This window comes from Triturus cristatus, chromosome 2_2 (assembly GCF_964204655.1).
Source record: "Triturus cristatus chromosome 2_2, aTriCri1.1, whole genome shotgun sequence".
NCBI lineage: Eukaryota > Metazoa > Chordata > Amphibia > Caudata > Salamandridae > Triturus > Triturus cristatus.
Genome location: NC_140582.1, coordinates 198,654,256 through 198,678,778, shown reverse-complemented (window position 1 = coordinate 198,678,778; position 24,523 = coordinate 198,654,256). Strand labels below are relative to the sequence as shown.

Below are 24,523 nucleotides of genomic sequence, written 5' to 3'. Positions count from 1 at the left end.
GGGTGAGGGTTCTTGGCCCCCCGGGGGTCGAGCTCCTTGCTCGGAACTCTATTTCTTTCAAGCTGCGTTCGTGCTCCAGCTGCAGTTTTTTTTCCTCGTGCTCCCGTTGCAACTTCTTTTCTTCTAGCTCTCCTTGTACTCGGAATTGTTCCACCGCTAGCCTCTTTTTGGCTAGCCTTATCTCGCCTTCTATTTTCAGTTTGGCCATCTCCAGTTCATGACTTCGGTCCCTTTCCCTGTCTGTGACGTCTTCCGGGGGACCAGCCCCCATCCGCTGCGTTGCTTTGGGTCTGGGGGTTATTGCTTGTTCTCGGGAAGTCCCTGAGCTCGTCCGGCCGCTCTGTCTCCTCACCGACTTCGTCCAGTCGGGGAAGGGAGGCTCCGGACTCCACCCAGGCTTTCAGGGCTTGTTGCATGTCTTCCTTGGTGTTCAGACCAGTGGTAGCGATTTTCCGTTGTTTGAAAAATTGTTTCAGTTCCTTGTGTGTGTATTCTTCTAACCGCTGTACACAAAACGTAGCACTCGCGTCGGTTTCAGCGGTGCTCATGGTGGTTTCTTCTGCCGTCTTTGTTCGGTAGTGCGTCAGCCGTTCGCTGTATGATCTCTAGATTGTGGGCTCGGATCCCGTCGCTTGCCACCAATGTTAGAAGGGCCAGCCTCAGGGAAGGACAGAATATGTACCTGACCACCCTGCGCCCCACCTTTTCCGGGAGAAGTAGCCGAGCACTGGCAGGAGACCCCCCTCAGGGCTGGGTCCCGTACCTAAGATAGTACACACTGATTTAGCACCATGCAACACAGAGACACAACACCGTAGATACTGAAGTACGTATGCTTTATCTAGAAATATCAGGATCTTTATGATCCGCAGAGGCGTATGTACAAGTAGAGCACGGGCTCACAGTCTCGGTTGGGGTAGGGGGGACAGTCTTAGGATCTGGGTCAATGCGGGAGCGTATCCGGCGCATGGCTCTCAATCCTCGAGCCGGGGGATACGAGACAATCTTTGGGGCCCAGCCGGACCAGAATGTCTCTTGAGTGCGACCAAATCTGCAGGGCTCGAGTAAGGGTGTCGGAGGTCGGACAATCGTCCAGGAGCCGCGAGTCGCTCAGCAGGGCTCAGAGTTCTCCAGGGTGCAAGGTGAGCCGCGACCACGTCAGCAGGGCTCGGATGTTTCTAGGTAGTAGTCAGTCTCTGCCAGGTGGAGCCGCAACGCTGTCTGCAGGGCTCACCGAGGTTCCAAGAGTTCCATCGGATTTTGGGAGGATGTTCTTCAGCCGCGACCACATCAGCAGGGCTCGTTTCGTTCCAGGATTCAACTGCCGAGGGTCCCAGAGCGCCCCTTGTTATAGGGTGACTCCTCTTTGATGTCCGGAGTCCTCACGGACAGGGGTCTTAGCGCCTGGGGATAGTTTGTTGGGGGTTCCTGCCACGTGGCCCTTTGATCCTTTCAAAGCGGGGTCGGGAGGGATCCCAGACACGCAGCAGGCGTGGAGCCAGCCCTCAGGTTGGCCGGAGGGGCGATCAAAACTATCTCTTGGGAGGAGGCCAGGTGTGAATGAAACTACTCCTATCTCTCCTGCTCACCAGGAGCTCTCTCTCCCCCCCAGCCGGCATGGCGCGACTAGGCCGGGGTTGCGCTTGGGTCGAGGGCGGCCATCTGGGGTGCTGGGCCGGGTCACTGGAGGCGGCGAGGCCGATGGAAGGGGAAGGGTGCCCGGTGTCGGGAAGATGGAGGGGAGGACGTGGGTAGCCCCAGGTTCTGGGTCGGGTAGGCTACGTTAGTCAGGGTCGTGTGGGGTGTAGAGGTTAGTCTGGTGTCGCTACGAGTCTGGATGGGCCACGCCACGAGGCCGGGTCCAACACTTCCAATATGAAGTGTTGCGATGTCTCCGCTCACAGCAGGGAACTATTCTAGTATTTATGCTATCAATGAAGGTCTTCTTCCCGCAGAGTAAGTACACAGCAGGCGTGGGGTGGATAGCTGTAGCCACAACATATTTCATACCCTGAGAATTACCCCCGCCTCCCCCCCACTCCCCCCAACACACACACACACACACACACACACAGCCCATCGTTGAGCAACTACGCATCAGCCCACAGGTCTCATTTGAATGATATAGCCTTAGGTGCAGTGTACCCAGTTACGTCACCCCAGTTGAAAAGTTTAGATTGTTATCACAACTACTGCAAGATGTTCACCATGGTGCTAGCCCCGCTGGCTGGTGCTGAAGACACCATGCATGCGATAGGCGGTCATCCATTGACACATGCTCCGCACGTGTATACTTCCTCAGGTGGACAGGGATAATTCAGGAAATAAAGTATGTATTTTACACAAAAATTACGTTTTATACAATGTCATGATGTATGATCCGCACGGTTTCTTCCTTAAGAAATTTCTATGTATGTATGGTGTGAAAATAAGAAATGTCAATAAAAATGATTTTGCAAAAAAAAAAAAAAATCAATTAAGGTCTTCTGACTACAAACATGTTTTTAGTTTAAAGGAACTAATTTGATGCTTCAGTAGCCCTGTCTGGCAGCCAGGAAAAATAGCATGGTTATAAACTCTTGAGTATTCCATCCTGGAAAAGTGAATTCCTTCAAATAATCAGGCGGCAGCGTTTTTTTTTATCCGGTACCCAATCAAGCCTTTTGAGATTTGGATGAGCTACTTCTGTTGAATCTAGCTTAAATGATTTCCGTATGAACCTGCCTGAAGATAGGCTCAAACTTTAAACATTCCTACATTTTCTTTCTGGTTCGGAAAGGACAATATTAGAATAGCTAGACAACACCTCTTTAAAAGCCTCCGAGAATATACATACTGCAAGAGGCAGATTACATTATAGAATGGCAATAAAAAGGTTTTTAATTTCACAACCCTTGGAATAATTATTTTGTCAGACCACTGCTTAATCGGCAGAAGCTCCAGATTTATAGATCTTGCTTGATGGTCTGCACTTCAAATGAGCGGACAGGTGAAACTATGTGCACACTGGAGCAAATAAACTGGGGAGAGAAAAAAGGGAAAACGCCTTCTGTGAAAAATGGCCGTCTTTGTCTACATGTGTAATTCCACGCACTGTAGGGAAGCAAGTGGACTATATTTCTTCAGCCAGCGCTCCATGTGCACCTCAGCAGAATTGATCCCGTTTTGTTTCATGAATGTTTAAATAAATGTATTCCTAATGCAGACCTGCATTACCATTTCTCAATACTTTGACCATTATAAAAAAAAAGTCAATATTAAAACTGCAATTCTGTGACATAATATGCTCAACACGTTATTAAAAAATTACTGACTGTACACTTACCCTATATGTGTAACAGCTTCCCTGTTTTCACATTCAGTCGTCCATATTGCTATCTTATCTCCCTTTGCTCTGACATTAACAACAGCTCCACAGACATCATCGCTGTGGACATCAAACGCCTCCCCAATAAGGCACAACAGCTTCAAGGGAAATAAAAATAAAAATACATCAAACATTTGAAAAAGATGTAGAGCGTGTACACAAGCTACAACCCTTGGACTAATTGCTAGATCCTAACATATGAAATCAACTGACAGTCAACAAAACTGTACAATGAGGAACGGTTCTATTCATTAAAAAAATAAAAAATAAAAAAAAAGTACAACTGAAAGATATTTGTTTGGGAATTAATGGTTTGCTGCCTCTTTGGAAAGATTGGAACCAGCTTCGAAAAATATCTTAAAAGGGCTTTTTCGATAGGGAGTGGGCGGGGGGAGGAGGGCACAAACAAAAAGGTTATGGCTAGCTGAATCAGATTTATAATGGGTCACATTTTTCTTTTTCCATTATACATTAATGACAAGCATTTATATAGGGACAGCCACGAAAAGATGTACTTACACTCGAATGGTGAATTTTGTGGTCTAATTACTAATTCTGGTCTAGTCAGTAAATCAGAAAAATGATCTGTAACCTCAAAAAACACACTGAACAAATAAGGCCACCCCATTTACACTATCCCAACGTACAATTTAATTGAATGAGCTGTTTACCATTAGCTCTGAAATGTTTTGGAAAATTTTAATTGACACCATAGATCTTTAGAAGTTGACCTCTGTATCCAGTCTGAGTTATCTCTGCATCACTTGTAACACAACTATCCAAATTCATTGCACAAATTTCAAAGATCATTGTGCTCTTGTGGCTAGTGCAAGAGATGGGGGTGCGAGTGGGAGAACTGAAGGAACCAGGTTTGGGGGGGGGGGGGGGGGGAGCAAATGTTGGCAGGGGGAAGAAGGACAGAAGAAAAGGAGGCGGAAGCAAAGCTCAGTGATATATAATGAGACTGATTCTCTCTTAGGAGATCTATTTCCTGAACTTAGCCACAATGGTTAACTCTTATCTAAGTAGCGGGCAAACCCATGTATGGTTATATGATTCGCAAGTGCACCCGTAACATGAATGTACTACTTTCCGCTCCAAAATACGCATAACCATAGCATTCCGAAATGGATTTTGCAACTCCTTTCCAAGGAGAGGTGGCACTTCTATAGCAGTGGTTCTTAACTGACTTACTTCTATGGACCCCCACATGAATCCTTACTGGAACAGTAGACCCTTACTGAGTAATTATTGGAAGCCAGAGACCCCCAGTCGAAGGAATTTCAATGACTTGAACCTCAAAACAAAAAAAAAAAATACAAAAAAAAAAAAATACACACCAAACAAAAGCTCAATTATTGAAATATTTTTATTCGCAATCAAATATAGAAAACATTGTCCCTCCCCGAAACAGATGTAGGGGCCACAATGTAACTGCCACCTCGGCACAGACGTCTTTCTTTCTGACATCTGCCTGGGCCTTCGGAGCTCCTAGGAATCAGACTGTGTCCATGAGCAGATTTCAGTTGGAATCTTTAGTATGGAACAGAGGAGGACATTTCACAGCAAGGGGAGGAGGGTGGGTCTTGATGAATCACCTTGTGAATGTGTACCAAAGCGGTACCTCCCTGAGTGGTGGGTCTGTGGAATGGCTCAAACCAGAAAGTCTGGCAGGACGGAACAAGCAAAATGCCGTTCCCACCGGACTTGGCTATCTAGACACTAGCACTTCATGAAAAAGTACGGTCTGTTCCCCACATTGCAGCCTGGCAGATGTAAAAACAGCCACTCTGCGTGCCCGCCGCTTTGGCTCCGATATAATGAACTTGCAGGCCTTCATGATGCAATTTCTTAGCAAGATCATAGCAGATCCTCAAAGAACAATCCATCTGGAGATGATCTGTTTATGAACTGCTCTTCCTTTCTTCAAACTAGAGAAACCTACAAACAGCTGATCGTCCACCAGTGATTCTTGGTGTGATCGATGTAGAAAATCAAAGCTCCCTTAGGGTCTAAGAGTTGGAGTCTCTCTTACTCCTTGGATGAAAAGGTAAGAATGTCAGCAGGCCAACGTGACAAGGTGTTACAACCTTTGGGAGGAACGTTCTGTAGTCCTAAACACCAATTGGTATGTAAAGAATGCGTTGTGTGTTGGGTTACAGAAAGAGCTTACAGCTCAATAACACAAGGAGTTGACATGATCACAATGAGGAACACTGCCTTCGATGTGAGCAACCTCAGGGAGCAGCTGTGCATAGGCTTGAATAGAGTGCACATTAGGAATGTATGAATACAACTGAGGTCCCACTGCATCACATGGGGGTTTTTGCGATAACATATGGAACAGCCCTTTCAGAAATCACATCATAACTGGTGACAAACAAAGATGGCTGATCAGGCAACCGTAGAAAAAAACAGTAAGATGACAACCTTTAACTGTTGCCACAGCAAGGCCGTGCTGTGCTAAAGACATGGAAAAAAGATAATTTCCCCACCAGGCTTGTAGGGGTTCTATATGCCTAGACAAAGAAACAAACTTCTCCAGCTTCCTGCATAGGTTTTGGTGAAGGATGCCTGGCTGCCAGAATAACCCTTACTGCCTCTAGAGGAAGAGAAAAAGGAGTAAACTGTTGCCACTAAATCTTCAAGCATGTAGGTTTAAGTTGTACATGATTGGGGGTGCAAGACTGCCTTGCTGCTATGACCGGAGATCCGCACATAGAGGCAGCTAGGTTGGAAGACAAATGTTCATGGCCAGAAGCTTTGGGTCCCAAATTCTTATGGCCCAATCTGGAGCTACTGGGATGAATAGGGCCCATTAGTTCCCGATTTACTTTCTTCATAACTGTGGCCGGATGAGAGAGAGACTGAGAGGCGTACAGGAGTCTCAGGCTCGAGTCCAAACTAAAAGCATGCCTATGGGGAAATTGCCTTGGGAACACCAACCCACAAATGCTCGGACACGGCGCATTCTCAGCAGTGCTAGAATGATGGACAAGGTTCTCCCAATTTTTGAAGACACACAGTGCTATCTCTGTGTGTAGCAGCCATTTGTGATCTGCTAGGTAGCAGCAGCTGAGTTTAACCACAGGGCCATTTAAAGATCCTTCAAGATGTAATATGATGCGCTGGCGACTCAGCCAGTTCCAGAGGCATAAAGCAATTTGAAGTACTCATATCTGATGTAATACTTCGCCACAGGTGAAGGTAAAAACAAATTCAGCTTCGAACCAGTGCACTACTGAGGGCAAGCTCAAGTAGTTTAACTTCAGCAGGGCAGAAGACTGAGTAGTTTGCTGCCCTACCGGTCCTGGATATCGGCACCTGGATCTCGAAGTTCTGCCTCAAAAAGGCAGGGAAGACTGTTGCTGATCAAGTAAAGTTTGTCATGGCCTCTTATGAAGCTTAAAAAGGACTGATATTGTAGGGAAAACTGCTGTATGGGCAGTGCAAGGTCCAAGAAAGTGAGCTGTTGCTTTACTTTCTTTGAATCACTGTACTGCAGAGTCTGTTTTGCTTTCTTTGAAGCACTCTAGTGTAAAGTCTGTCTTGGCTCCAAAGAGACTAACTAGTGCCATCAAATGGCATGTGCATGACAACCTGCTGGACATTGCTGGAGAGGAACTACACTGACAGCCTCACCCAACCAGTCAGTAGGTCCAGGCTTGATCTAAACACACACTTCGATGCATCCTAATTGTCCTGAATTATTTGTTTTGCCTGAAGGCTGTCTGAGACTGCGGGCAAGATCTCGCTCACCATGTCGCACAACATTTGGGATGAACATCCCAAGTGGCAGCTCAAGTTGACAGATCAAAGGGCAAGACAGGCAGAGGAGAACATGCAATTCCCTAATGCCTCCATAGGTTTCTACTCAGTCTAGTGGAGTGGTTGGAAATGCATTCAGGATGAGTCAGTTTGCGGAAGCCTGAACAACGCCGCTCTCTGGTGCAGGGAGCTGCAGGGGGAAAGATAGGTTCCCTGAAACTGATCTATGCCATCTGGCTATTTGTCTATTGACGGGAGCCAAGTTCCTCGTTTCGTCCAGTTGCCCAAGAGGGTGTCTGTGAAAGCTTCATTGGATGGGATCAGTGGTTCTTAAGAGGTCTGCCCTGGATGCAGGATCTCACTAAACAAATAGGTTTTAGCCTCCGCTGAGGGAAGGAAGCTGGAGATCAAAACTTTCTGCTGCTCTTCTATTCACCATGGGAAAAGCAGAGTATGTATTTATAGCGGGACAGGTGGGGAAGTAAGTCCAGTGTCTGGAGAGGCGTCAGCCCCACTTTTCTCCCAGAGGTCCAGCAATAGATCATATATTTGCGATTCATCATCACCATTGTTGTCCTGTGGTGCTTGTATCTTCCCCGTCGTCATAGTAGGAGTTTCACGGTAAATGAATAACAATAGTAGTAAAAGAAAAAACTGCATAGAAACCCCATAGGGAAGGATAGTGTTTGGTAACATATCATCATTATTATGTGGGCCAAAACTCAGCCAATCAGCTGCCAGCCCTGACATCACACTCCCCAGCAGAGCCACCATACCTCAGATTTCCAGCCCCGAGTGAGAGCCAAGGATGTATCTAGAGATAAAATGGTCTGAGAAACGGGGAGGCGGGTGGGCCGCATGTGAATCTATGAAAGATAACACTGGAGAACCATAGTGTACAGGTAAGTAACTAGTTTCTTCTCCAGTATTAAATCTTTCATAGATTCACATGCTTGTATCAGAATAGAGAGAAGTACGTTTACCATATTGCGTTTCCAGGATAGAACCCCCTTTTTTCTCAGAGCTCTGCTCCTTATTACTAGGATATGATAAACACCTAGAACCAAGAAAATATTAATGACCATGCATCGAAAAAATTATCCAATGACAACATCTATCTATCTATCTATCTATCTATCTATCTATCTATATCTATATATGTAGAAATGGCAAAAGACTTTGTCCTTTTCTATCTCGGCATGGATGGCACTGTGCTAATCCTATGCTTAAAAACTTTGATAGAAAAGCAGACATTTGAGGTGAGCAGATCTAGAGTGTCGCTGGTGTTGAGAGTGCTCTATACAGGAGCTGCGTTCCACCTAAACTTGAGAACTACCCAGAGTTCTCTGCTTCTTTTTTGCATAAATATATATATATATATATATATATATAAAAATTGTGAGAAATACCTTATTGAAACAGGTGACGTTTAACTGCTTGTCCCACCGCTGTATCCTCGTTCCACACTGTGTCTAGACAGTAGTGTCTAGTAAAGGTGTGCACATTTGTCCATGTTGCTGCTCTGCAGATGTCCGGGAGCGATACTCCCGCGAACAAAGCCTCTGAAGTTGCCATCTTTCTCGTGGAATGAGCGCGAACTCTGGATGGCAGAGGTTTTCCAGCTTTCTCATGGCATAAGGAAATGGCAGAAGCTATCCATCTTGATCTGGACAGAGCTAAGCCTTTTCTAGGCCCAGAAAAGGCCACAAATAGTTGGTTTGTCTTTTCGAAATGATTTCGTTTTGTCGATCTAAAATTTTAGGCATATTTTGATGTCTAGAGTATGCAGAGACCTTTCCGCTGCAGAGGAGGGATCCTAAAAGAATGTAGGCAACACCACTACTTCATTGAGATGAAAAACAGAAGGGACTTTGGGAATGAACTTAGGATTTGTCCTGTGAATGACTATCTTGTCTGAATTGAAGAAATGGTTTTGCAATAGAGAAAGCCTGGATCTCACTGACCCTCCTAGCTGAAGTGAGGGTTAGTAGCAAGGCAGTCTTCCAAGAAATGAACTGTAATTCAGCTTTATGTACTGGTTCAAACGGAGGCTTCATGAGCTGTGCAAGGACCGTATTGAGCTGCCATGGGACCAGCGGATGTTGAACTGGAGGGAACACTCTGAAGAGCCCTTTGAGAAATTCTTTTATCACCCTTTGCGACCAAAGAAATTGATGATTTGGTGCTCTGCGATACCTTGAAATAGCTGCAAGATGCACTTTGAGTGAAGCATGTGAGAGTCCTGCTTTGGCCAAATGTAAAAGGTAAGGGAGAATTTGCTCTGGAGAAGCATGAAAAAGATGCAGAGCTTGAGAGGAACACCACTGACAAAATCTCTTCCATTTCGCTGTGAAACTTTTATTTGTTGAAATTGCCCGAGATTGAGAGAGGATATCCCGGCATTCTTGAGAAATATTTAAGGAGCGGAATTCGTGCTCATGAGGTTCCAGGCTGACAAGTTCAGCGATGTCAATTGTGGATGGAGAACTTGTCCGTCGTTTATAGAGATTAGGTCTTGAATCAGTGGAAACTGTACTCTGGGGGCCACCGACAACTGGAGGAGCTCCGAGAACCAGAACTGTCTCGGCCATGCCAGGCCTATCAGAATTAAATAGCATGGTTCCGATCTCATTTTCAGCAACACTCTTGGTATCAGAGGAAACTGAGGGAATGCGTACGCGAACATTCCTGTCAAGCGTAGATGTAGAGCATTGCCCCAAGATCCTGCTTGAGGGAACTTGCTTGCAAAGTGCTTGCATTTTTTGATGTAATGGTTTGCAAACAGATCCAGAGATGGGGTGCCCCATAGGCGAAAACTCTTGGTAGCTGACCTTGAGCCAATTCCCACTCGTGGGAAACATTGGCTGATCTGCTCAGGATATCTGCCGGCGTGTTGTGAACTCCTGGAACGTGCTGAACCTGGAGAGAGATGTTGTGCAGCAGGAGCCATTTCCAAATCTCTTGAGCTTGTACCGATAAGAGCTTTGACCTTGTACCCCCTTGTTTTAACAGGTAAAACATTGTTGTTGTACTGTGTCCTGACTAGTACAGTCGAATCGTGGATTCTTGGGAGGAACGCCTGTAATCCCAAGAATACTGCTTTTAGCTCCAACAAGTTGATATGAAGCTGAGCTTCGTGAGTGATCCAATGTCCTTGTATTTCGAGGTCTTGGAGGTGTGCCCCCCAACCTTGAAGTGATGCGTCTGTCGTCATGACATAACTGGGACATTGAGGTACGAAGAGCAGTCCTTTTGTTAAATGCTTCCTGATCCTCCACCATGACAGAGTTGCCTGTATCGGAGGAGTGATGGTGATCCGATCTTCGAAGGACCCTTGGGATTGCACCCATTGCTCGTCGAGAAGCTTTTGGAGAGGCAGCATGTGCAACCGGCAGTTGGGAACTAAGGGAATGCAGGAAGACATCATCCCCAACAATGACGAAGATTCTCACTGAAGTGAACCTTCTTGTTTGTAATTATGCCAGATTTAAGACTTTTTGGGTGTGCTCCTCTGAAGGATAAGGATTTGCTTCCTTTGTGTGAAGCATGGCTCCTAGAAATTGAAGGAATTGCGACAGAGTGAGACAATTTTTCCATGTTGATCCGTAGTCCTAGTTTCAAACAAAAATAGGGAGTACTCCCAATCGACAGAGGGCTGTCTATAGGATATTGGCACGTGGAGCAAGTGAAGAAATAATCTTTCTTAAGAAGACCCCTCACTTGCCAACCTGGTTGGTGACATGCTTCATCATCGAGGTCCCACCCAGATAACCGAGTGCCATCCGGGTGTGCTGCGACACCTGACTACAGTGGAGCTGGTTTTTTTGAATGAAGGTGAATTGTGAATTTAGATAAAAATTGGCCAGATTTTACCCAATTGAAAATATTTTATTCCCGGGTAATTTGTGTGAGAAAGTGGCTCTGTATATACTGTTCCCTAATAGGTACAGGGTGTACAGAGTCCACAGTCCCCCAGAGGCTGATAGAGGTCAAAGTTAGGTATGACCTTACTCTCAAAAGTGGTAGCTTGGTCGAGCAGTAAGGCAGTACCAGAGGACAGTGTAAAGCATTTATTTGTACACTCAGTCAGCAAATGGTTTCACACACTCAATAACTGAACTCTAGGCCAATGGTTTATATATAAAATATATGCTTGTTTTATTTTTAGAACCACAAAGGGGGTAAAAATATACTTTCTCAGAATGAGAGGTTGAATATAAATACTTTTGTCTTAAGCAATAAATTTGTGTAAACAGTCACAGTTGGTTGCAATAAACAATCCTATTTCCTAAACATAACAATGCATTGAGCTCAATGGTAAATTCAGGTTATTTGTAATAAATTACTTTTCAGATTACTTTTGGAATTCCAGGTCTGGCTCCTAGATCCAGCCTTGGGTCAGTATTCAGAATCAAGTGATGAAAGTCGACTTAATAACTGTAATGATTTTTAAATAATATTTAGCTATTTCAAAAGTTAGCACTTAGAAAATATTTCAAAGAAAACATTCAATGGATCTCTATGGCAAGAAATTCAAATTGCAGGTAGAGTACTTTATCGTTACTTTAGTAATCCAGGACTGGGTACCTAGACCCAGGACTGGGGTCCTTATCAAAAACAGGTAAGTAATTTCGTTTGCAGAAATGGTACGATTTTAAAAGAATATTTCAAATTTGCAAAAATAGACACTTAGAAGAAATTTCACAGAAAAGCAGACAATGGTTTCCTATGGGAGAAAAATGAGTTAGAGGTAAGTATAGTTGTGAACACTTTTTCAGGGTCAGGGCTGGGCACCAAGATCCAGCACTGGGAGCTCACCTAGGAGCAGGTGAGTAAATTCGTTTTGGTCACTTGGCTGATTTTTGGTGAATATTTGCAGTTTTGAAAAGTTCACACTTAGAAGATTTTTGAAGAAAAAGCCAGTCAATGTTACCCTATGAGGAAAATGAAGTCAGCGGTTTAAGGGTAAGTACTCGACTGGCAGAGTTGAAATTACGGGCATGGACTCAGGGGTCCCCCAGTGTCAGGTAGGTACAGTTGGTTCACCCTCAGCGGTTTCAGGACGGCCGGGTGCAGAGAGAGTTAGGCCCAATGTTATCCTATGAGGGATAGGGGGGCCTTGGTTGATGGCTGCTGTCTGGCAAGCCACGCGGCTGTGGGAGCTGGGCTCCTGGTCACTTACTCAGGGCAAGTGGGGAAGTAGAGAGTGCACTGCCAGGGCCACTCGGGCGGCTGGGTGCAGGGTGCTTTTGAGCCTTCGGGCGCTCAATGGAAATCAATGGGAATGTTCCGGTTTGGAAAAAGGCTGCAGGCTCGGGGACGAAGATGTTTCAGGTGCCACCACCACTTCGAGAGGTAAGTTGGGTAGTTGTAGGTTAGGTGGGTACCCTGGGATTGGGCACAGGGGGCCGCAGGGCGCCGGGTGCAGGGGTGCCTTTTGACGTCGGGAATCTTACCCTCTGGTTGATCGCGGTTGGGGTGGCACTCGGTTCTGAGGCTGCAGGCTTCTTCCGGGATGTCGAGGGGGGTCCTTGGGTGCCAGACTCGGGGTCACAGTCGCCGTGGGGTCGTCCTCAGGGTCTTTGTCCACTCCGGCACTGGCCAGGCTTGGCTGGTGCAGAGTGTGTTGGGTCCGCGGTTCCGGGCTGCTGCCAGGGGTTAAAAGGAATATGCTACTTACCAGTATGCATCTGTTCTTGGCATGTAGAGCTGCAGAGTTGTACACTTAGCATAGGTCGCCATCTGGTGTTGGGCCCGGATGTTTGCAGTTTGTTTTTCTTCTTGGACCGTCTTTGGAAGTCACGAGTTTGGTGACTCCTCCTTCGGTCCGTACTGCGCATGGGCTTCGGCTCCATCCTCAGATTGTTTTTCGCCAACAGGGAAATGATGGAGCGTAGTAATAACAGTGAGAAACCCATGTGTGTTGTATCTAAATAAGATGGACTGGAACGGATACAGGTAGCCGGGGAGGCGGGTGGGCGTGTACAACTCTGCAGCTCTACATGCCAAGAACAGATGCATACTGGTAAGTAGCATATTCCGTTCGAGGCATATGAGCTGCAGATTGTACACTTAGCATAGATTATATAGCAGTACCCAACCTTAGCGGCGACCACCGGTATCCGTTGCAGCTGTTTGAAAGAGTGTTTTTAGTACAGCCTGGCCCACCCTAGCTTGCTGCTGGGAATGCACATCTACACAGTAGTGTTTTGTGAATGTGTGCGGTGTAGACCATGTGGCTGCCTTGCATATGTCATCTAAGGGTATATTCCCTAGAAAAGCCATAGAAGCCCCTAACTTTCTTGTAGAGTGGGCTTTAGGGGGAACAGATAATGTTCTCTTTGCCTTCTGATAGCAAATTTGTATGCATTTTACAATCCACCTAGCTATCCCTGATTTTGAGATGGGGTTGCCTTTATGTGGTGGAGAAAAGGAAACGAACAACTGTTTGGTCTTCCTGAAGGGTTGCGTTCTTTGTATGTAATATAGCAACGCTCTTTTCACATCTAGTGTGTGTAAGGCCCTTTCCGCAACAGATTGGGGTTGCGAAAAGAAGACAGGTAATTCCACTGATTGATTGAGGTGGAAGGGGGTAATGACTTTGGGCAGGAACTTCGGATTAGTTCGAAGTATGACCTTGCTGTGATGCATTTGTATGTAAGGTTCCTGTATGGTGAACGCTTGTATTTCACCAACCCTTCTAAGGGAAGTGATAGCTACAAGGAAAGCTGTTTTCCAGGTGAGAAATTGTAGCTCACATTTGTGCATTGGTTCGAAGGGCGGACCCATTAGTCGTGTAAGGACCAAATTTAGATTCCATACAGGGGAGGGTGGTGCCCTGGGAGGAATTACTCGTTTGAGGCCTTCCATGAAGGCTTTAATAGCGGGCACTCTGAAGAGTGACAAATGCTGTCTGTTTTGTAGATAGGCAGCGATCGCTGCTAGGTGTAGGCGTATGGATGAATACGCCAGGTTACACCTGTGAAGATGGAGCAGATAGCATATGATGTGTTGTATGGATGCATCTAGAGGGTTGATTGTATTGTTACGGCAGTACATTACAAATCTTTTCCACTTTGCGGCATAGCATGCTCTAGTGGTAGGACGTCTGGCTTCCATGATGATGTTCATGCAATCAGGGGGAAGGTTAAGGTACCCGAATTCTAAGATTTCAGGAGCCAGATCGCCAGGTTGAGCTGAGCTGGGTCCGGGTGCCTGATTTCTCCATGGTTCTGGGTTAGGAGGCATGGGGAAAGGTGCAGTTTTTGATGTGGTACCACTGATAGTTGTAGTAGCGTGGTGTACCACGGCTGTCTGGCCCACGTCGGAGCTACCAGAATGAGTGTGAGGGAGTGCTGTTGTAGTTTCCTGACCACTAATGGAATTAGTGGGAGAGGTGGAAAGGCGTATGCAAATCTGCCTGACCAGTTCATCCATATCGCATTGCCCTTGGACAATGGGTGTGGGTATCTGGCGGCGAAGCTTGGGCATTTTTTGTTTTCGTGGGTGGCGAAGAGGTCTATTTGAGGATGCCCCCACTGTCGGAAGAATGGGTGAAGAACTTGTGGATGCAGTTCCCATTCGTGTAGTTGTTGAGTCTGTCTGCTGAGCAGATCTGCTATGGTGTTTTGTACGCCTGGAACATGTTGTGCCAGGAGAAAAATGTTTTGGGGAATTGCCCATCTCCATATGCTCTGGGCTAAGCGGGAGAGCTGGGGAGAGTGTGTCCCCCCCTGTTTCTGTATATAATACATCGCAGTCATGTTGTCTGTGCGAATGAGGACTGCTTTGCCTGAAATCTGCTTTTGGAAAGATTTTAGGGCTAGAAAGATCGCCAAAAGCTCCAGATGGTTGATGTGGAGCGTTTTTTGCTGTGGCGTCCATAGACCTTGCATTGTGAGGTGTAAGAGGTGCGCTCCCCAGCCGGAGAGCGATGCGTCCGCTGTTAGAGTCACTTGGGGAACCGGGTCCAGGAACGGCCGTCCCTTGGAAAGGTTTGTGGTGTTCCACCACTGCAGAGAGTGATGTGTGCGGCCGTCCACCAACACCAGATCCGTCAGCTGACCCTGGGCCTGGTTCCACTGTTGTGCTAGGCACTCCTGAAGTGGACGCATGTGGAGTCTTGCATGGGGCACTATGAAGATGCAAGACGCCATCATCCCTATGAGCTTCATAAACACTCTTGCTGGTAGAGAGTGTTGAGGAAGGAATATTTTGCGTAAGGCTAGAATGCTTGTGATTCTGGCTGAGTTTGGATAGGCAATACCTTTTGAGGTGTCTATGGTGGCCCCGAGATATTGCTTTGTGTGAGATGGTATGAGGTGGGACTTTTGGTAGTTCACCGTGAAGCCTAGCTGATGAAGCAGTTGGATGGTGCTGTTTGTATGTTGCACGCATTGGTGGTAGGACGCGGCTTTTATGAGCCAGTCGTCTAAGTAAGGGAAGACGTGAACATGTTGACGTCTGAGGTGTGCTGCTACTACTGCTAGGCATTTGGTAAACACCCGTGGTGCAGTGGTGACCCCGAAGGGGAGAACCTTGAATTGGTAATGTTGCCCGTCCACCACGAACCTGAGGTATTTTCTGTGAGAGGGGTGTATTGGAATGTGAAAGTACGCGTCTTTCAGATCCAGTGTTGTGAGAAAGTCTCCCTGGCAGAGGAGTGGGAGGACTTGTTGTAAGGTGACCATGTGAAAGTGGTCTGAATGTATGTAGGCATTTAGAGGCCGGAGATCCAGAATGGGTCTGAGGGTCTCGTCTTTCTTTGGGATTAAGAAATATAGGGAGTAGACCCCTAGATTTCGTTGATTGTCGGGTACCTGCTCTATGGCGTGTTTCTGGAGGAGCGAGAGTACCTCTTGTTTGAGCAGTGTGGAATGCTCTTGGGACATTGGACGGTGCCTTGGTGGGATATTGGGTGGGGTAGATGTTAGCTCGAGGCAGTACCCTGACCGAATGATTTGGGTCACCCATTTGTCCGATGTTATGGACTCCCATACGTGGATAAAATCTTGTAGTCTGCCCCCGACCGGAGTGGAATGGTCTGGGGGGAGCGAAGGGGAGTCATTGTGCGGGTGGGGTGGCAGAACGGGTATTGTTGGTTTTGCCCCTGCCCTTATTGTTGTTGCCTCTGTAACCACCTCTTTGGTTGCCCTTTGAAAAGGTATTTTGAGGAGGGGATTTGTAGGAGGTAGAGGCATTATCGGTGGAGGAGCCTCTACCTGTGCCACGAAAGGACGAGCGTCGAAAGGAACGCTTAGAGGCTTGGGTCTGGAGCGCTCCCATAGACTTCGCTGTGTCTGTATCTTTCTTCATTTTTTCGAGCGCTTCGTCTACCTTTGGGCCAAAGAGTGTTTGCTGGTCAAAGGTGTGATTAAGTATTGATGTCTGGACCTCAGGCTTGAACCCTGATATCCTGAGCCAGGCATGGCGGCGAAGCAGGACACTGGTGTTTATGGCTCTAGAAGCAGTGTCTGCTGCATCGAGGGCACACTTAATGGAGGTGTTTGTGATTAGTTTGCCCTCCTGTATCAGGTCATGAGCTTGGCGTTTGTATTTCTCTGGAAGGTGCTGCATAAGAGCCTCTAATTCATCATAGTGTGCTCTATCATATCGCGCAAGCAGTGCTTGTGTATTTGCAATGCGCCACATGTTTGCAGCCTGGTAGGCGGTGCGTTTACCAGACGCGTCCAGAAGTTTAGATTCCTTGTCTGGTGGTGGGGCATCTCCTGAGGATTGGGAGTTAGCCCGCTTTCTAGCTGTGGAGACAACTAGGGAATCTAGAGGAGCAGGGCCCTTGATGTATGCAGGGTCTGTGGGTGCCGCCTTGTACTTCTTCTCTATTCTAGGGTTTAGTACTCTGGCTCTGACAGGGTCTTTGAATACCTCTGTAGCGTGCTTGGTGACACCCTTAAGCATGGGTAAAATAGCAGTGGAACGATCTTGTAAATCAAATGTATCCAGTAGGAAGTCTTCTTCCACTGGTTCCGTGTGCATGTCCACCCCATGGTAGTGTGCTGCTCTCTGCACTAAATGGTGAAACCCTAAAGAGTCCTCTGGAGGAGACGGCCTTGATGGGTATAGGTCGTCTTGAGGTACATTGGGTACATCAGGGTTATTATAATCCTCCCATGGATCTGGGGTCCCTGGTGGAGTGGGATCCATTGGGGCGTCCCCTGGGTCATTGTCCGGGTCCCCGTCATCCGGGTCTGGGGATGGGGCCGGATCGTAGTGAGGTAAAGGTGGAGGGGGTGGTGGTGGGAGGGGGGGTGGCAGTGGGGAGGGTACTCTAAGGGGAGAAGTAGCTGAGTCCCTCTTTTTGGGTGGAGGAGGAGGAGCCGGAGCCTCAAGGCGACGCTTCTTAGTAATCACAGTCAAAAGGCCAGTCTTTGGATCTCTGGACAAAGTCTTTTGTAAAGGGTCTGGTGTAAACAGAGCCAATGGCGCCGAGTCGTCTGTCGGCACCGGCGATTTCGGAACCGGAGGTTTCGATGTTCTGTGTACGCCCTGCTTTTTGGAGGTCTCCGTGTGTTTCGGCGTCGAATGCTGTTTCGGCGCCGGAGCGTCGGTGCCGACCGATTTCTGTTTGTGTTTGGTCGGCGCCAAGTGTCCAGGCTTCGGCACCGGTGGTTTCGGAGTCGAGCTGGATTTTGCAGGCTTCGGTGCCGAGTGGTGTTTATCGGCACCGGGCGTCGGCTGGCTCGATCCCGAGCTGCCGTGAGACTTTGAGTGCTTCGACACCGGGCCCGAAGGTGGGGTGATCGAGGCTTTGGTTTTGGTTTTGCCCAGGCCGGCAGGCGAGGGAGTAACCGGAGTCTCTTTGGTTTTCGGTGCGGGGCTGGGAGGGGGCATTGTACTCACGGCCCGCTGTCCTGGTGTTACGTCCTCCAGGTCGGAGTCGTCGGCCTCGGAAGCGCTGACGATGTCTTCTCCCAGTTCGGTGTGTGTCTGCCCCGAAGCTTCGGCGTCGTCTCCGAAGATGTCCGGTGGAGCTGTCGAGGATGAGTGCGCCATGGTGCGTCGAGCCCTTCGATCTCGGATCGTTTTCTTCGATCGAAAAGACTTGCAGGCGGGGCAGTCTCGAGCCTCGTGTTCCGGAGAGAGGCAAAGGTTACACACCTGATGGAGGTCGGTGTGGGGAAATTTAGACCCACATTTTGGGCACTTTTTAAACGGAGTCCTTTCCATCGGCCGGGACCGGAGTCGCGGAGGGCCCGAAGGCCGGTGTCGATGTACGGGATGGAAAAAGTGCCGCTTCGAGAGATGAAGATGATGAAGGAACTCGAAGAATCGAGGATTTTCCGTCGAGGCTGGAACCGTAGAAGTTCGAAGCCGGAGTACGAAGTATCACATCCGAGCCCGATGGCGGAAAAAAACAATCTGAGGATGGAGCCGAAGCCCATGCGCAGTACGGACCGAAGGAGGAGTCACCAAACTCGTGACTTCCAAAGACGGTCCAAGAAGAAAAACAAACTGCAAACATCCGGGCCCAACACCAGATGGCGACCTATGCTAAGTGTACAATCTGCAGCTCATATGCCTCGAACATAGGTTTCTTGAGTAGAGCCTCTACTCATGGGAGTCCCAGGGGCTTAGAGCCAAAAGGTAGCCAGGTCCTCCGGGGTTGGTGAGGTTGCTGGCCACGAGAGATGCCGCGCTGGTGCAGGTTCGAGAGTCGACAGGCCGGTAGGGCTGGGGCCAAAGCAGTTGGTGTCTTCTTCTCTTTTTAGCAGCGGCAGGGCAGGTCTTTTTTCTTCTTGCTCTTCTTGTAGTTTTCTATCTGGAATCTGAGGAAGGAAGGTTCAGGGTGCCCCTAAATACTAGATTTAGGGGCGTTACAGGTAGGTGAAGGCCAGGGACCAATGGGTCCTGGTCCTGGGGTGGGTACACCCCCTATCCTGCCTCTCTCCTGTGGGAGGGGGGCAGTAGCCTAATCCTGATAGGGTAGGGCCTCCCATCTTCAAGATGGCGAGAGCCCGGAGAGGTGCTTCACCTCGCCTCCCCCACCTGAGGGGTGGGGTGGGCAGGCTGGCACATCCCCTGTCCTTGTATGGGGTTTCCGGCCAAGCTTCCCGCCAGAGTGGGGGGTTGCAGTGGCCTGGGGAAACTCCAAATGGTGGCATGCCTTTGAAGCTTCCCTTTGCTCATCCTGGGGGAGGAGATTTCTCACCTCACCCAGGATGTGCATTGTTGCAGGCCCGGGAGAGCAGGGGCTCTCCCACCCAGGGGTCCAGCAACGTGTCTGCTGTGTGGCAGCCTTGGCAGCCTCAGAGCAGACGTGGATTGTAAGTTAGCTGTAAGGGGGCATCTCTAAGATGCCCTCTGGGGTGCTTAGTACATTAAATCCTACACTGGCATCAGTGTGGGTTCAATGTGCTGAGAAGTTTGATACCAAAATTCCCAGGCTTCAGTGTTGCCAATATGGTGCTGTGGAGCTCGTGTTTGACAAGCTCTTAGCACCATGTACTCTTAAATGACAGCACTGCACTTACAGTGCCCAGGAATGGACCCGGGTACTGTAGGGGCACAGGGCTCCTGCTCCTGTGCCCACACCATAGGCGTAATGCACCCAGCTAGAGGGGTGGCTGACATATGCCTTGGCAGTGTAGGTGATGGGCATGGTACACAGTGATGTGTGCCATGTCGACTTTGTTTTGTCCTGCACCCAGACACTCAGCCTGCAAGGGCAGTGTGTGTGTGTAAGGGTACAGGGCCTCTGAGGGTGGCACAATGAGTGCTGCAGCCCTTAGAGGCCTTCCCTGGCCACAAGGACCTGGGTACCTAGGGTACCATTTACTAGGGGCTGACATGTGGCTAGGGTTTGCCAATTTGGAGTTTGTGTGGTTTAAGGAAGGAACATAGGCCCTGGGCACCTGATTGGCAGGAACCCAGGGTACACTCAATCGAAGTACATTCAGCAATTCAGCAAAAAGTGGGGGCATACCATGCAAGAAAGATGGCACTTTCTCACAATTTGGACAATAGTTAAAAAGTAGTGAAGATACCAAAAACGGTTAAATTGACCTACGGTATCTAATAATACAAAAAGGGAGGTGAAAAAATATTTAAGGCCTACATGTTTCAACCATCAGTTGCTATTGCTTAGGTTTTCGTCAGGACCATAAAACGTGACCCGGGTGGTGCACACTCGCTAAGGTGTGCCCTGCCCTCGGTCAGTGTTTGATACCTAACCCGCTACTCACAGTTAGGAAACCTTTCTCCAAGTCGTCGAAAGGAAAAATCTGTAATGAAAACAAACTAACATAGGACAAACATATAATACATATAATCGTCACTTTATTCGCTGAATCAGTGCTCATACTTGTTGCCAATAGAATTGGTGTGAGTAACACGGTCGTGCAGCACTAAGTGGACCTCACCAATGGAGAGGGTGTGGGCTCACCCAATCAAAAACAAATTCAATAAAGGCGATCTCAAGTCACACACCTTAATCAGTAATGAACATGAGCCATACACATCTATTCCATACCCACTCATGCGAATCTCAAAGGAGTGGGCGTCCAAATACTCAGATAAGAGTACAACTGTACTAGTGCACCAGTGTAACCAAGGGGTAAAACGGGAAATATCCCGATAGCCCTGTTTAGAGTGAACCCACGTGTAACTAAAATATAGTGGTGGGTAAAAACCACAACCTCACTCAATGCGGTGGGCGTGCCGCTAAAATGGAGTGACTATCAAGATCGCTCAGCGTGGTGAAAAACTTTAAAAAAATGTGTAATAAACCAACGGTCAAAATTGAAGGAGGGAGAGGGGGGCGGGAAGTGCGCTTAGAGAGCGGTGTTTGCGTCCTAGGCAATGGAAGAGATCCATGCAGTATTGCAGGGAGTGCAGAGAGTCCTGGTATGATGCGCCTTTTATGAGCCCGTCGTCCAGATAAATCTGGTGGCCTTGTTGTCTCAGGTGCGCTGCTACTGGCGCCATGCATTTCGTGAAAACCCGTGGCGCAGATTTTGGACCGAAGGGTAAAACTTTGAATTGGTAGTGGTGCCCTGCCACCACGAAACATAGATACTGCCTGTGTTTGATGTGAATCGGGATATGAAAATAGGCATCTAAGAGATCTAGGGATGCCATGTAGTCTCCTCTGCGTAGCATCAGGAGGATTTCCTGAAGAGACAGCATACGAAACGATATTTTTCTGATGAATTTGTTCAGACTTCTCAGGTCCATTACCTGCCTCCATTTGGAAGTCTGCTTTTTCCTTATCAGGAAGAAATGCGAGTAAAATCCTTTCCCCTCGCTGTTGAGCGCCCCTTTCACAATAAGAGACAAGATTTCTGCCTTGAGGGCTGAAAGAGGCTTTTGTTTCCTGTGAACAGGTGGTTGATTTGGGGGCTTCTGTATCAATTCTACGGTATGGCCTTGATGTATCACATCCAGTACCCATCTGTCTGTTGTTATTGACAGCCACTGCTGATAAAAAAAGAGAGAGAGAGGCAATGGTCTTTTTTGAGGTATGACAAGGTGGTGGGCGCCTTGGTAAAGTCACTGTCTGCGATTGGAGTGCTGTGATTTTCCTTGTGCTGCAGACTGGTCTCTGGACTGCTGCGCAGACTGGTCTCTGGACTGCTGCTGGTATGAAGTGTCTAAAGAACGAAACTGCTGGTTGTTTGAAAACTGCTGGTACCCCTGCTGATTGTAAGGTTGGTACCTATTGGACTGGTAAGAAGATCTCGGATTGTACTGGCCTCTAGATCCTCTTCTCCGAAAGGACTGGACTCTACCTTGTTGCAGAGAGTCCAGCGCTCGCGATGTGTATCGGATTTGATTCCTTGGAGAGCATCGTCTACATGTTTGCAGAAGAGATTCTCCCCATCAACAGGCATATCCACAATGTTTGCCTGGACTTCCGGCCTGAATGCAGTGGCCTTTAGCCAGCCTCGTCTCCGGAGTGCCACTGCTCCGGCCAACTGTCTAAACGCCACCGACGAAATGTCCATGGCTATATCGATGGATTCGGAGGCTGCCCTAACACCATCCTGCAAAATAGTGGTCACTTCTTCCTTTTTGTCATCTGGGAGATGAGCCAATAATGGTGCAATGTCTAACCACATTTGCCTATTGTAATGGCCGATAAGAGCTAGAGCATTTGAGGCTCTAATCGAAGCCGCTGCCATCACTGCAAAACGCTTCCCCGCACAACCCATCCTTCTTCCTTCCTTCGTAGTCGGGAGGAGCTGAAGTAGACGAGACTGGGTTTTTGGACTGTCTCTGTGCCGCCTGCATTACCACTGATTCTGGGCGTGGATGCCCACTTAGGCATGCTGGAGAAGACTCTGGGGCTCGATATTTCCTCTATATTCTGGGCACCGAGGCTGCAACCAAGGCTGGATTTTTCATGTTCTTTAAACCCTCGTCCCAGATATGACTGATCATTGGAATTGATCTAAGAAACTTTCTGGATGATTCTTTGAAGTCATAGAGGAAACAATCAGTTTCCTGTACTGGCAGTGGAAGATCGAACCTCTTGGAGGCCCTTTCCATAATGTTGTGGAATCCTTCAATGTCATCCGGTGGAGAGTTTGCCGGTGACGGAGACAGTGTAGTAGGCAAGATATATTGATCCCATTCGTCGCCCGCTGGATCCTCCTGAAGAAGTTCCCATTCTTCTGGCTGGTCTTCTCCATAACTCTGCAAAATCATCTCTAATTGTAATTATTGGAGGAGTGCGTATTTTTAGGTCGAGCCTAGAGCAGCGCATGCGCTGCTTGCTCGACTTTTAGTAAGGGGCTTTTCAAAGTGCTACCCACAAGCTTTTCTTGGCCTGAAGCTTGAATGCACGCGCGCAGCCGCCATCTGCCTTTCTTATCTCTTCCTCCGGGCCATTAGTTTCACTTTCTTTCAAACTCCTTCTGAAATGACTTCACCAGACGTTAAAGATTCTTTTCTTGAAAGTGCTGGGCTCAGTTTGGAAAGGTGGCCTAAGAATCCGCGGGTGTTAACTCATTTTTAATACAAAAACTAAGCACCGTACTTTCAACTAAGTGCATGCCAAGTGTGGAGCCCGCTGGAGCCGATTTCATTAGCAGCCCTCTGTGTGATTGCATAAACTGCATGGACAGTGCGCATTTTATACACCACAGGAATAAGTCCATTAGAAGACAGACCACTGCTGGGATCATGTGAAATCGCCAAGTGCATAAAATTGCAACTTGGCGAACTTTTTTTAACCTAAAAAAACTTCGGTTTAAGCGGGTATTTCTCGTGGCTTCTACAAGTGGCTTCTACGTGTAGGCAGTATGGAAGAGCCCACGCCAACTGGCCCTCTGCTGCCCACTCCACCTGGCCCTCTCCTGCCCACTCCACCTGACCCTCTCCTGCCCACTCCACCTGGCCCTCTCCTGCCCACTCCACCTGGCCCTCTCCTGCCCACTCCACCTGGCCCTCTCCTGCCCACTCCACCTGGCCCTCTCCTGCCCACTGCACCTGGCCCTCTCCTGCCCACTGCACCTGGCCCTCTCCTGCCAACTGCACCTGGCCCTCTCCTGCCAACTGCACCTGGCCCTCTCCTGCCAACTGCACCTGGCCCTCTCCTGCCAACTGCACCTGGCCCTCTCCTGCCAACTGCACCTGGCCCTCTCCTGCCAACTGCACCTGGCCCTCTCCTGCCCACTGCACCTCACCCTCTCCTGCCCACTGCACCTCACCCTCTCCTGCCCACTGCACCTCACCCTCTCCTGCCCACTGCACCTCACCCTCTCCTGCCCACTGCACCTCACCCTCTCCTGCCCACTGCACCTCACCCTCTCCTGCCTCCTGCACCTCACCCTCTCCTGCCTCCTGCCCACTGCACCTCACCCTCCCCTGCCCACTGCACCTCACCCTCTCCTGCCCACTGCACCTGGCCCACTACTCCTCACTGCACCTGGCCCTCTCCTGCCAACTGCACATGGCCCTCTCCTGCCAACTGCACATGGCCCTCTCCTGCCCATTCTACCTCGCCCACTCCTGCCCACTCTACCTCGCCCTCTCCTGCCCACTCTACCTCGCCCACTCCCCCCGGCCCTCTCCCGCCCACTCCCCCTGGCCCTCTCCCGCCCACTCCCCCTGGCCCTCTCCCGCCCACTCCCCCTGGCCCTCTCCCGCCCACTCCCCCTGGCCCTCTCCCGCCCACTCCCGCCCACTCCCCTGGCCCTCTCCCGCCCACTCCCCCTGGCCCTCTCCCGCCCACTCCCCCTGGCCCTCTCCCGCCCACTCCCCCTGGCCCTCTCCCGCGCCCACTCCCCCTGGCCCTCTCCCGCGCCCACTCCCCCTGGCCCTCTCCCGCGCCCACTCCCCCTGGCCCTCTCCCGCGCCCACTCCCCCTGGCCCTCTCCCGCGCCCACTCCCCCTGGCCCTCTCCCGCGCCCACTCCCCCTGGCCCTC

General features: G+C 49.0%; 1 protein-coding gene across 3 annotated transcripts in view; it reads right to left on the bottom strand.

Annotated features, from left to right (window-relative positions):
* Window positions 1-24,523, bottom strand: part of EIF4E (eukaryotic translation initiation factor 4E) — a 343,174-nt gene that overhangs the window by 43,113 nt on the left and 275,538 nt on the right. For all 3 annotated transcript variants that reach the window (XM_085641164.1, XM_085641165.1, XM_085641166.1), the window contains exon 6: window positions 3,326-3,465. In XM_085641164.1, coding sequence (XP_085497290.1) covers window positions 3,326-3,465 — 140 coding nt within the window. The remainder of the gene's footprint in view (window positions 1-3,325; window positions 3,466-24,523) is intronic.